Below are 12,312 nucleotides of genomic sequence, written 5' to 3'. Positions count from 1 at the left end.
TATAACTGATTCACTTTGTTGTAAAGGAGAAACTAACACACTATTGTAAACAGTTATACTCCAATAAAGATGTTAAAAAAAAAAAAAAAATGAACATTCTTTGGGCTTCGCTGGTGGCGCAGTGGTTGAGAGTCCGCCTGCCGATGCAGGGGACACGGGTTCGTGCCCCGGTCCGGGAAGATCCCACATGCCGCAGAGCAGCTGGGCCCGTGAACCATGGCCGCTGAGCCTGCGCGTCCGGAGCCTGTGCTCCGCAACGGGAGAGGCCACAACAGTGAGAGGCCCGCGTACCGCAGAAAAAAAAAAGAACATTCTTCTTTTTATTGGCACCCCAGTAAAGTGCTGAGAGGAGAAACGAGAGAGCAGTTGTGTGCAGGGACCACTGCCTTTCCCCTGGACGTGGTCACACAGCCTGTGAGGCTTGGCTGGTGCATCTGCTTGCCGGCCAAGGCCGCAGTCCCGGCACTTTTGCTGCTGTTGGTGACTGTGCTTCTCTTCTACAGAAGGCTAGAGGCCTTGCTCAAGTGGTGCCTGCTCCAGGCTAGCCTTCCTCAGACCCTTGCTCAGCCCTTTCCAGTGTTACTTTTTCATATCTGGGAAATTAAACCTCAGATCTAAACCTCTGCTCTAAAGGGACTTAGTCAGTGGCTCTCTAACTTTTTTGGACTACATACTCACAGCAAGAAACAAATACATATGAATGTTGATATACAACCAAAACAAGTTTCAGGAACTAATGTTTATTCTTGAATGTGACAGATCTATTATCTTCTTTTTTAAAAAAATTCATTCATTCATTCTTGGCTGCGTTGGGTCTTCGTTGCTTTCTCTAGTTGTGGCGAGTGGGGGCTACTCTTCGTTGCGGTGTGTGGGCTTCTCATTGCAGTGGCTTCTCTTATGGAGCACGGGCTCTAGGCGTGTGGGCTTCAGTAGTTGTGGCACGTGGGCTCAGTAGTTGTGGCTCGCGGGCTCCAGAGCACAGGCTCAGTAGTTGTGGTGCATGGGCTTAGTTGCGCAGGAGCTTGTGGGATCTTCCTGCACCAGGGCTGGAACCTGTGTCCCCTGCATTGGCAGGCAGATTCTTAACCACTGCACCACCAGGGAAGCCCCAGATCTATTATCTTCTATACTTTAAAACTGTCTCTAGTCAGGGCTCACTAATTTTCTTTTCAGCTTGCAGTGTGAAAGCCACTGTCTTAAATGCTCCTTACCCAGTTTTGTCCTGGTCAGATCTTTGTAAAATTGGCTATTTCTTGCCAGGGGTGAGAGGTGGTTTCAGGGCAGTGTGTGGTGAGGGGTGAAGATCAGAATTCTAGGTTTAAAAGAGTTTGAATTCAAGCTGTGTGCTTTAGAGCAGTTCATTTATGCCCTATTCCTCCATTTTCTCATTTGTAAAAAGAAGAAACATCAGAGGGTTGGCTCTCTGAGAATTAAGGGGGAATCGGTTATGTAACCTTCCCATGTGTGTTGTAAACCCAGTCCTATGCAGCCACCACGGCAAGACTCACAGCCAGCACCGATTTTACTGAGAGAGTGTGAGTGAATCTCCCAGGTCACTTTTTTGGAGGGAGCAGGTGTGAGGGTTCATCCCCATCGTTGGAGGCCCTCCCCGCATTTTGGAGCAAGGACCAGGTTCCAGCTTTCATAAATCAGGTCTCAGCTATTTAATGGTAATCAAAGACCTGGGAGAGAATGTGGGAGAGACTTCAGGAAGTTTCAGGCCATTCGTTTATGATGGAGGCTTCCATTACACACATGAAATATGAACTTCCAAATTATGGTTTGAATTCTCTGTGAGAAGGAAGAGAATGTCAACAGTCAGAACCCTGTGGGGGCTGATTTTAAAATATCTGTGCTTCGTAGACTGTGTGGACCATGCAGTGCAAAGAAACATAGTTGGCACAGATAAAAATGAAAATGTAAATGGTCCAAGAATATCTTACTTAGGTGACTGAATTTGGTGTCAGCTGGTATTGTATATTAAAAATGCTCCTTATTTGTTTTTTTCTCTAAGATAGTTTAAAAAAGTTGAAAGAATTGTATAATGAACATCCATATACAGACTACCTAGAGTCTACATTGATATTTTAACTAGATTTGTTTTATCACACTCCTCTATCCTTCCTCACATCAGTCCCTCTTGTTTTATTTGAGGCATTGCAAAGTAAATTGCAGAAATCAGTTCATTTCAACCCCAGAACTTCAGCAGGCCCATTATTAACCAGAGTTCAATATTTGCTCTTTTTTCTTTTAATGTAAAATTTCGTACGAGATGCAAATCTTAAATATCATCTGATGAGTTGACAAATACATACCTGTTTAATACAACCCCTATCAAGATAGAAAACATTATCAGCCCAGGAAGCTGCACCTTCCCAGGCAGTCCCTGTCCCCAACCCCCAGAAGTAATCAATTGCCCTCATTGTCTTGGCAAGATTGTTTAGATATAAGCATGTCTTAAGGCAGAGCGAGATGGAGCCTTTGCTGCATTGATCTTTTGATACTTCCCCACTTCCCTGAATTGTGAATTATTTTTTACAGGTGAATGTATCTCTACCCTCTAGCTAGACTTAATTCCCTTGAACTGTTTTAAATTTTCCACATGTATTTGTTTTGCCTGTTCTAGAACTTCCTATATATACAATCATATAGTAATATAGTATTCATGTGGGATCCTCCCGGACCGGGGCACGAACCCGTGTCCCCTGCATCGGCAGGCGGACTCTCAACCACTGCGCCACCAGGGAAGCCCTAATTTACATTTTTAACAAGTGTTTTTTTTTCCAGCGTTCCAATTTAGAAATAAGTTATCTTTGTAGTATCTTTATTGCCCTCATTGTCTTGGCAAGATTGTTTAGATATAAGCATGTCTTAAGGCAGAGCGAGATGGAGCCTTTGCTGCATTGATCTTTTGATACTTCCCCACTTCCCTGAATTGTGAATTATTTTTTACAGGTGAATGTATCTCTACCCTCTAGCTAGACTTAATTCCCTTGAGAGCAGGGAATGATGATGATGATCATGATAATTTTAAAATGTAGGCTTATAAATGCCAGGTACTATGCTAAGCACTGTATTTGAGCTATCTCATTAATTCTCACAGTGACCCAATGGTAGATACCATAAACCCTGTTTTAGAGAAAAAGAAACTAGATTTAGAGAGATTAGGCAACTTGCCCAAAGTCACATAATGAGCAAGTAGAAGCATTGGGATTTGAACCCAGCCATCTGTGTTCCAAAGCCTGGGCCCTTAGGCATATCACTAGAGGCCCCCAACACTGCTAGCACAATGCATTCATTCTTCTATTTGTAACTCAGGCCTAGCTGTTCAGTTCATTCAATAGAGTCCCCTCTGAGGCTGGTCCTCTGTGGGGCAGCAATGTGCTGAGCAGCCTTGTGCCCCACTTTTGAAGAGTGCAAATTATCCTGGGGACATAAGGATATCATTTATCATCATAAAGGAAATGATACTAGGTCATATAATGCAAGCACATGATATGATAAAGAGAGACTAGGCTGGTGATAGGGTGCATGAAGGCTGGTAAAGGAGCTCTTTACCCTGAAAGGAGCCCTTATCTTGGCTGCTCAGCATTGTATCAACAGCTATGTAGTGGAGACATAGATCAGTACCTCGCATACATGCAAATTAATAAGTGGATTTATATGGTGCCTACAATATAAAATGAAGATTGTATTGATAAATAGCCTCCATATAGTGGTAACTGGAGTTTATTAAACATTTTACATACACCAGGCATTGTGCCAAACACCTTACGCATTCATTGCATTGATTCTTGACCAAAAACTGTGTAACTGTGTTTCTGTGTCTCTGTGTCCTGGCGAGTGATGGGGACGTGCTGGCTAGATAGGAGGTTATTACTGTCCCCTTTTAACAGATGATGAAATCTAATAATTTACCTGTATTTATATGGCTAATACATGTTAAAATGGGATTTGAACCCATGTCGGCCTGCCTGAAAATCTTAACACACTCAACGCCTACCCAGTATTGAAAGATAATCGTATTTTAATCCTTTGAAGAGTGGTTTCACATCTGTGGTGCTAGTATAACATTTCTCTGTGAGTGGCACATATTTTGAGCTTAAGAAACATTTCCTGAGTATAAAAGCAGCAGGGTGGTGCTTTCTGATGGTGTTTTCGGAGTTTTGGGGGGCACTTTCAAAGTGGTATGTGCTCCAGGCCCCTCCCTTCAATTGAAGCAGCTTTATGTCTCTCTGTTTCTACATTTTGGCATACAGCATCTTGTTGTCGTACTATAATGGAGTATCTGAAATCTTGGAACTTAAAAAGAGGCTGCCAGAGGTGGTAGTGACTGTCGTGTTTCCAGGTACTTGGGAAATACGTGCCTTGAAACCTGTGTGCGGCAAAGTTAGTTTTGCTGGATTACCTACTCAAGACCTGGAGATTTTTAGTTGTCCTCTCAATTGGAGTCCATGCCATACATTCTTAGCCATCTGTCGCGGAGTGCTAGCAGGCACTATGGCACCTTCAAGGATCCTCAGAGCTCTGGGAACGCTGCATCAAAGCTACTTGTTTAAAGGAGGCTTCTGAAGAAGTCCATTTGATCACCTGAAGAAGCCCTGCCCGGGGTGAGAGACTGGGCTCTGGCTCTAGCCTTAACAAGGCAGTGCTCTGCCACTTCTGAACACAGTTGCCTTCGACTAAAGGGCACTGCTGCCCTAAAAATGCAAAACAAAACCAGACCTGTTCTGTTCACAAGTCATCCTTTGTGCACTGGTTGGCACACTGCTCTGAGCTCCTGATGGGAGGAACAGGTGGTGATCTATTTTAATTAGTGGCAAATACCTAGTGATTGAAAATAGACTGTTGGGAAATTCATCTGGCTCTCACCCCTCACAAATTGCGTGGACATTGTGAGTGGGTGACTTGAATAATGCTGGAGTTATGGCCTGCTCAAATACATTAGTGATGTCCCATCAACCGAGATGGCAGTGACTATCATGTTCAGGCGGTTACTTACTTAGATGCCATTTTAGTCCTCTTCAGCCTTTCCCTGGGACAGGTGAGTTCCCAGGAGAAATTGAAACCCCTTTATCTCTCTGACCTTATGTATTTGATAAGAACCTCACTGAGAGTGGATGGAACGGTAGTCCAGGATGGGAAATGAGTCAGCGAACAAACTCTGCCAGAGGGATCACCTTGAATCCTTTTTTTTTTTCCCCTTAATAAATTTATTTATTTATTTATTTATGGCTGCATTGGGTCTTCTTTGCTGTGCGCAGGCTTTTCTCTAGTTGTGGCGAGCGGGGGCTACTCTTCGTTGCGGTGTGCGGGCTTCTCGTTGCAGTGGCTTCTCTTGTTGTGGAGCACGGGGCTCTGGGCACACGGGCTTCAGTAGTTGTGGTGCGCGGGCTCAGTAGTGTGGCGCGCGGGCTCAGTAGTTGTGGCTCGTGGGCTCTAGAGTGTGGGCTCAGTAGTTGTGGTGTACGGGCTTAGTTGCTCTGCGGCATGTGGGATCTTCCTGGACCAGGGCTCGAACCCGTGTCCCCTGCATTGGCACGCGGATTCTCAACCACTGCACCACCAGGGAAGCCCAGCAACTTGAATCTTAACCATTGGGTAATTCGATGGAGGGTGGCAAGACCTAATACTCTTATTGCCAGTTCCTCTTAACTATGAGTCCTTATTTCCTTTTTTTTTTTTTAAATTTACTTATTTTATTTTTGGCTGTGTTGGGTCTTCATTGCTGTGTGCGGGCTTTCTCTAGTTGGGGTGAGCACGTGCTACTGTTTGTTGCGGTGCGTGGGCTTCAGTAGTTGTGGCTTGTGGGCTCAGTAGCTGTGGCTCACAAGCTCTAGAGCGCAGGCTCAGTAGTTGTGGCGCACAGGCTTAGCTGCTCTGCGGCATTTGGGATCTTCCTGGACCAGGGCTCGAAGCCGTGTCCCCTGCATTGGCAGGAAGATTCTTAACCAGTGCGCCACCAGGGAAGCCCCCTTATTTCCTTTCGGTAGAGGGTTGTTACCTCTTCTTTTGTCTGCTTTTGGAGGGGGATGTTCTTAATTAGGAGAAACTTCATCAGAGAGAGATTGGAGAGTGTCCAGTAAGGTGGGAACGGAGGTTTGGTATAATTGTATGAGACGGCACCAATTTGCGGTTACCAAAAAACCTGCCTCAAAAAGCCTTAGTAAGTCCTAGGTTCCTTTGGGGAGAAGGGTGTGTCACCTCTTGCCAGTGGATGTGTGTCTGCCACCTCCCACTCAAGTTTGAGAGCATTTGGCCCAGAGGGATGGGCCAAGTTACTGATAAAGATTAGGGCATTTTTGCTTTCTTTTTCATCACTTTATGGCTTATTTGCTTTCATCCTAGATTCTGCGTCAGGTAATCCTCAGCTTCCAGGAACCAGCACCACGAGAGATATGGGTGAGGTGCATAGGGACTGGCACGGGTGCTGGGGTCAGATGAACTTGGGGTCAAATCCAGCAGTTGTTTACCCCTGTATGATCTTAACTAAGTGACTCAGCTTCTGAACCACAGTGTCACTTCCTTTGCCACCCAGGCCAGCTTAGAGCCCGTGTCAACCTCTGGGTTTTATGCTCTTGGCATCGATAATGAAGAATTCCTTTTGTTTTTTTGGCCACACCACGCGGCTTGCAGGATTTTAGTTCCCCAGCCAGGCACTGAACCCGGGTCCTCAGCAGTGAAAACGCAGAGCCCTAACCATTGGACCACCAGGGAAGTCCCAATAATGAAGAATTCCTTATTTGAGGATTTACAGCTTTCTCATGAGCAGCCTTCTTGCTCACTGCAGTAGAAAACTTTGCTAGAGAGCTAGACCTGGATTTAAATCCTGGTTTCAGTTACTTGACCTGAGCCTTAGTTTTCTTATCTGGAAATTGGGATCATGATGTTCAGTAGGTTTGTTGAAGATTAATGAGATAATGTTTATGAATATCACACAACATATTTCTCTTCCTTTAAAAATATCTACATGGTGGGCCTTAAATTAACTAAACTTCCTCCACACCTGCCTCTGTCTTTCCATTGTTTTATTGCCACAATAATCCAGATGCAAGTGGGAAAGTCTGAACTGTGTCCCAGAGAAAAGAGAGATGAAGACAGAGTTCTGGGCTTCATTTTTTTCAAAAAGTCACAGAAGAAAGTATAAGATGAATTTGATCTTTTAAATAAACCTATGGTGAAAACTTGCTTCTTTTATTTTAGCACTGGTGGTGACAACATTTAGAAGTAACTGGAGAGATTTAGAAAGGGCAGTGAAGACAAATATCCAACTGGAGAAAAATAATTGCAGATATAAAGCCAACAAAACTAGTTTCATTAATATGCAAAGAGCTCTTTTACGTTATTAAGAAGATAATGAATATATATTTTTAAAAGACAAAACGTGAGCAGAAAATTCACAGAAGAAAGAATTCACAATGCCAGTCAATAATTCAAAATATCTAACGTACACAAAGGAAAGAAACCAAGTTTAAAAAATGAGCTGCCACTTTGACCTATGAGGTTGGCAAAGATTAATTGTACATAACATAGGACACTGGTGACAGTGACACCCACCTGTTGGTTTATGTGGAATTTGGAGAGAATTTTTAGGAAGTTAATTTGCTAATATCTTTGGTAATCAAAAACATAAATCCTTAGAACCAGCGATTCAAACTCTTTTCTTAGAATGTGTCAGTTAACAGTCTTCCCTGTTTTTATAATATAAATGTATCTAAGGACACTCAAGAAACGTTAATAGTGGTTACTTTTGGGGCATGGAGAAGAGAAGAGATGTTTGCTTTTCATTTTTTCCACTTTTGTACTGTTTGAACATTTTAAAAATCAGGTATTAAAATTGTTTTCTAGACATAACAGCATGCTTAACAATAAAAGAAATCTTACCTCTGGTCTTATGGTCTCCTCAAATATTTTGTTTAATAGATGAACCATCAATAAGCAGATGCAATATGAGATGTTTTCTTAATCCATTGCCTCAAATACCAAGTATACTCATTCAGCAGAATGATCTCACTGGACCTTACTGGGTTGTCTGCCCTGTGGCTGTGTACTTAAGAAACCTGCTGTAGACATGTTCTCCTGTCCCGGAGCCTCACTCCTGCCCGTCCAGTCTGACTGTCCCAGGCCCATAGATGCCGTCCTCCTTCACACCACATCACACACTCTCTGCTCTGGGCTTCTGGGATGTCCCGGAAGGTTGACAGTGTAGGTAGGACCTGGGCCAGGAGTAGGATAGGAGTAGGTAGGGATTGGAGGGGCTGAGGAGAACTAGGAGAGGAGCTACATAATCAAAGGAGTAATAACAGTGACAGCTGTTTATTGATGGCTTACGGTGTACCTATATATTCACATAATGTGTTCTGTATTTCATGTAAGCTCATGACCTCTGGGAAAGTCAGCATTATGAGCTCTGTTCTGCAGCTGAGGTGACATGCTCAGAGAAGCCATACAGGTAGTGAAGCAGCTGAGCTGGAATTCAAAGCAAAGCTTGCTGCTTCTCTGTGTGAGGGCCTCTCATGGGTGGTGTAGAGGCAGGCACTAGGGTAGGGGTCCATCCACTGTCCCAAGGGGTCACCTTGGGATTTAGCTCCAGGGGTCATGATGCTGGGCCTGCCTCAGAGATATTGGACTCTGGAAGGAATAAAGTCTTTGGCTATGGTAGTTGTGATCATGCATGTTTGTGGAGGGAGCATCAGGGAGGAGGGATGCAGAGGAATGTGTGATCTGGTGGAGTCTGAAAAGAATGACATTCCTTCCTGGGAATGGAATTATCAGTAGCACTGTATTATTTGTGGTTTCCCTTCAGTCCATCAGCAAATACTGCAAAACCACCATTCTTGATGGAGCTGTCCTCTCCAGTGAATCCAGCTGGGCTGGCCTTGAATCATGACCAACCAGGGGCAGCCTCGGCAGCCTCAATCCCCCACGGTTGCCGATTCAGCAGATTCATGTGTCCTGGGGCAGAGCGCTGATGCAGGCAGTTCATCTTTGATTTTCCTTTTCATCCTCCATGACAACCATACATAGTTTTCCCTACAAACTGGCTGATGTCCCACTACCAGGGGAGGCTCAGAACTGAAGTGTCTGGAAAAGTCATCCATGGCCACAAGAGGGGCAGTCTCCCCATTTGGGGTTGAGGTTACCCAAGCTATCTAGAGACTGTAGCTAGAGAGCTGGGGGGACCTCCAGATGCCAGGGAAGGGACGAAAAATTAGTACCCCTGAGGAGGAATGCTAAAGTCACTGGAGAAGATTTCAATGGCTTTCCTTGGACAGGTTTCTTCAGTCTCCCCTCAGAATGTTGCTTTTACTTTTTTCAGTCTGAGAGGCAGTCCTAATACTGGGCCTGGGAGACTTTTAAGTGTGGGTGTCAGGCAGTGTTTGCCGAGAGCCTGGATGGAAAGTTTCTAGTATTTATTTAGTGCGTCCTGAGTTCTTGGCACTGTGCTGGGTACTTGAGGCACATTATCTGCTCTTCCCCTCACCTCAACCACATGAGGTATGATGTTCCTGCTCTAGAGATGAGGCAGCTGAGGCTCAGAGGCTCAGGAATTTGCCACGGCCAAAAAGTGGCTGGGCTTCTGATGCAGGTAATGTGGGCTCCAGAGCCAGTCTCTGTATATTGTTATCAGCAAGCCATGGTTGTGTGGAGGCAAGTCCCCACGGAACTTGGGGGGTGAATGATGCCCACCCCACGTTGCCCCTCTGGACTGTAGGGGCTGTGTGGGTAAGTGCCCTTAGGGAGCTGGGCAGATGTAGCTTTTCTCAGGGCCAAACAGTTATTGCTGCTGAGAGGAAGTGGGTCAGAATAAATCCTTGTTTCATTTAGTCAGAGCGCTTCCCTGACCCTCCGATCCATTCTCCCTTACTTCAGTGGCAAGTCTCCCATCAGGAAAGGGGCCGAGTGTTGACAAATATGCCAACAAGTGAATCTCCCCGGAAATAATCATGTATCCTTCAAGAAGGTGTGCGGCAGGACATTGGAAGACTGGTGGAGCAGGACTGGTTGAAGAGGCTGCTGAGGGGACGAGCCCGCCTTGTTCCCCTGTCCTTGCCTGCCCCGCTGGGCCCCAGCCCTGGCTCTGGCCTCCAAGCCTCTTCAGCACTTCCATTCTGTGCTGTACAATGGCGCGTGTCCTTGTAGCCGGTATTATCATCTGGAATCTGGACGTTTCCTGTTCTGCACTGCTTACTTCCTGGAGAGACTGGACTGTGCCTTCCTGGTGACACCTGAAGATCTTGACCCACTTGTGTCTGTGGAGTCTCCCTCTCCTCCGCCCCAGCCTTGTGGCTTGTCTGAGTGGCCTGACTCTTGTCTTATATACTCTTAAGTCAGCACCTGGGATCTTTTACTGGTGGGGGCACCTGCTTGACTTATTTGCTAGGCCTCTTAATTTATAGCCAGCTGGATCCCATTCCACTCCATCATGTGACCCTCATCCTGCCGAGAGATGTTGCTGTCACTGTATACAAACATTAAAGAGTACATTTTGTTCAGGGATCACAATTTGGCAAAAGGCCTAGGGGGCCACAAGCTTGTAGCAGCGTGCTGGGTGTCCTGGGGCCAAGAAGAACAAAACTGAGGCTTGGGGGACTTCCCTGGTGGCGCAGTGGTTACGAATCCGCCTGCCAATGCAGGGGACACGGGTTTGAGCTCTGGTCCAGGGAGATCCCACATGCCACAGAGCAGCTAAGCCCGTGCACCATGACTACTGAGCCTGCGCTCTAGAGCCCAAGAGCCACAACTACTGAGCCTGCACGCCTAAAGCCCGTGCTCCGCAACAAGGGAAGCCACCGCAAATGAGAAGCCCACACACTGCAACGAAGAGTAGCCCCCGCATGATGCAACTAGAGAAAGCCTGTGCGCAGCAACGAAGACCCAACACAGCCAGAAATGAATTAATTAATTAAAAAAAAAACAAAAAGAACCCCAGAAAACACCTGAGGCCTGCTATCCTGGTGCAGGGCTTGATGGGCCCTGTGAGCTTGATGGGGACTTGGCTGAAAGCCCTTGGGAAATAGCTCTTGTGAGGGGGTGGGCACCCTATCACTGGATGTGAAACTGTCTGATTCTTTATGTGAATTCTGAAAGTAATATAGAAGTGTTTAGCATTAAGAAAAAGAATCAGACAATACATAAAAGTGTGTAGAAAAAAGACCCACTGGCCACCTCATCACCCAGAGATAACCAGTGTTTATGGCAGGATTCTTGGGTTTTAAGTTTTGATCTCTGTGAAACAGTTACACCTTGTCTTTCCCAAACTAATAGTGGTCCTTCTCTCTGCAGAACATGGAGAATTCCTGGCTCTGGACCTTGGAGGGACCAACTTCCGTGTGCTTTGGGTGAAAGTAACAGACAATGGACTCCAGAAGGTTGAGATGGAGAACCAGATCTACGCCATTCCCGAGGACATCATGCGAGGCAGTGGCACCCAGGTATGATCCATCTCTTGGGGTGGCCACTGGGGCTCTGGGCCCCACAGGAGCAGATACTGCTCCTTCTCTGTGGTCTGGAGGGAGGAGACCTTGACTGAGGCTCAGATTCCCTGTCCTCTCTTTGCTGGGTGATCCCCCTCTATGCCTGGAGGTTAGGTGGGGGGCCTCCATCAGGAGAGGTTCACATGGCCAGAGGGCAGGGAGTGTGTGCACAAGGTTCCAGGGTCTGGATGTGCTTTAGTGGGAGGGATTTTGATTTTCCATCTCATCTGAGGTGTGCTTGCATGCACTGGTTATTGAGGAAAGCCTGCTGCCAGGAGGCTGGGCCAATATACCTGGACACCTATGGTTAGTGGTGTCATTGAATAGCAAGTCAGTAGAATACACGGTTGTGGTTTGACACTGCCACCTGCCACGGTGGTCATTCTATAGCCCTCTGACTCACAGTTGTTAGCATAGCACTGCATGAAATGGAACCTGCCTCTTTGCTGTTTTGGTTATTTGCTCTCTCTTTTTTTTGCCTTCTGAAACAGAAGAGGTTTTACACAGAAGAATGGGAGCCTGTTGAAAAAACACTAAAATCCAGCTTCTGGGCGTCTGTTCTACCAGGCACTACAGTGGGCTCCGTGTGCTTCCACACTGGACCCAAATCATGCTTAGTCACTCCCATATCTCTGTGACCTCTAGAGTCACATTTTGTACTCGGCACATACAATAAAAAGAGTGGATGGAGAAGAAATGTGAAATCTAAGTAAGAGTTGTCTCAGTAATAGCTAGAAGAGAGCGAGCAAGGATGGAGTTGCTGTCATGATAGTGTCCAAACATGTGTTGAGCATCTACTGGACACTGGGCCACTGATCCTTGCTGGGAATCAAAG

At 45.9% G+C, this 12,312-nt stretch overlaps 1 protein-coding gene across 1 annotated transcript in view; it reads left to right on the top strand.

Annotated features, from left to right (window-relative positions):
- The window catches only part of HK2 (hexokinase 2), a 24,502-nt gene extending 12,215 nt beyond the window's left edge, over positions 1 to 12,287 (top strand). Inside the window, exons 2-3 of the mRNA XM_028496797.2 lie at positions 11,287 to 11,435; positions 11,969 to 12,287. Coding sequence (XP_028352598.1) covers positions 11,287 to 11,435; positions 11,969 to 12,115 — 296 coding nt within the window. The 3' untranslated portion in view covers positions 12,116 to 12,287. The remainder of the gene's footprint in view (positions 1 to 11,286; positions 11,436 to 11,968) is intronic.
- The last annotated feature ends 25 nt before the right edge of the window (positions 12,288 to 12,312 follow it).

This window comes from Physeter macrocephalus, chromosome 12 (assembly GCF_002837175.3).
Source record: "Physeter macrocephalus isolate SW-GA chromosome 12, ASM283717v5, whole genome shotgun sequence".
In the NCBI taxonomy this organism is placed as follows: Eukaryota; Metazoa; Chordata; class Mammalia; order Artiodactyla; family Physeteridae; genus Physeter; species Physeter macrocephalus.
Note: the sequence above shows the minus strand (reverse complement) of the source record. Positions and strands in the feature narration are given on the sequence as shown.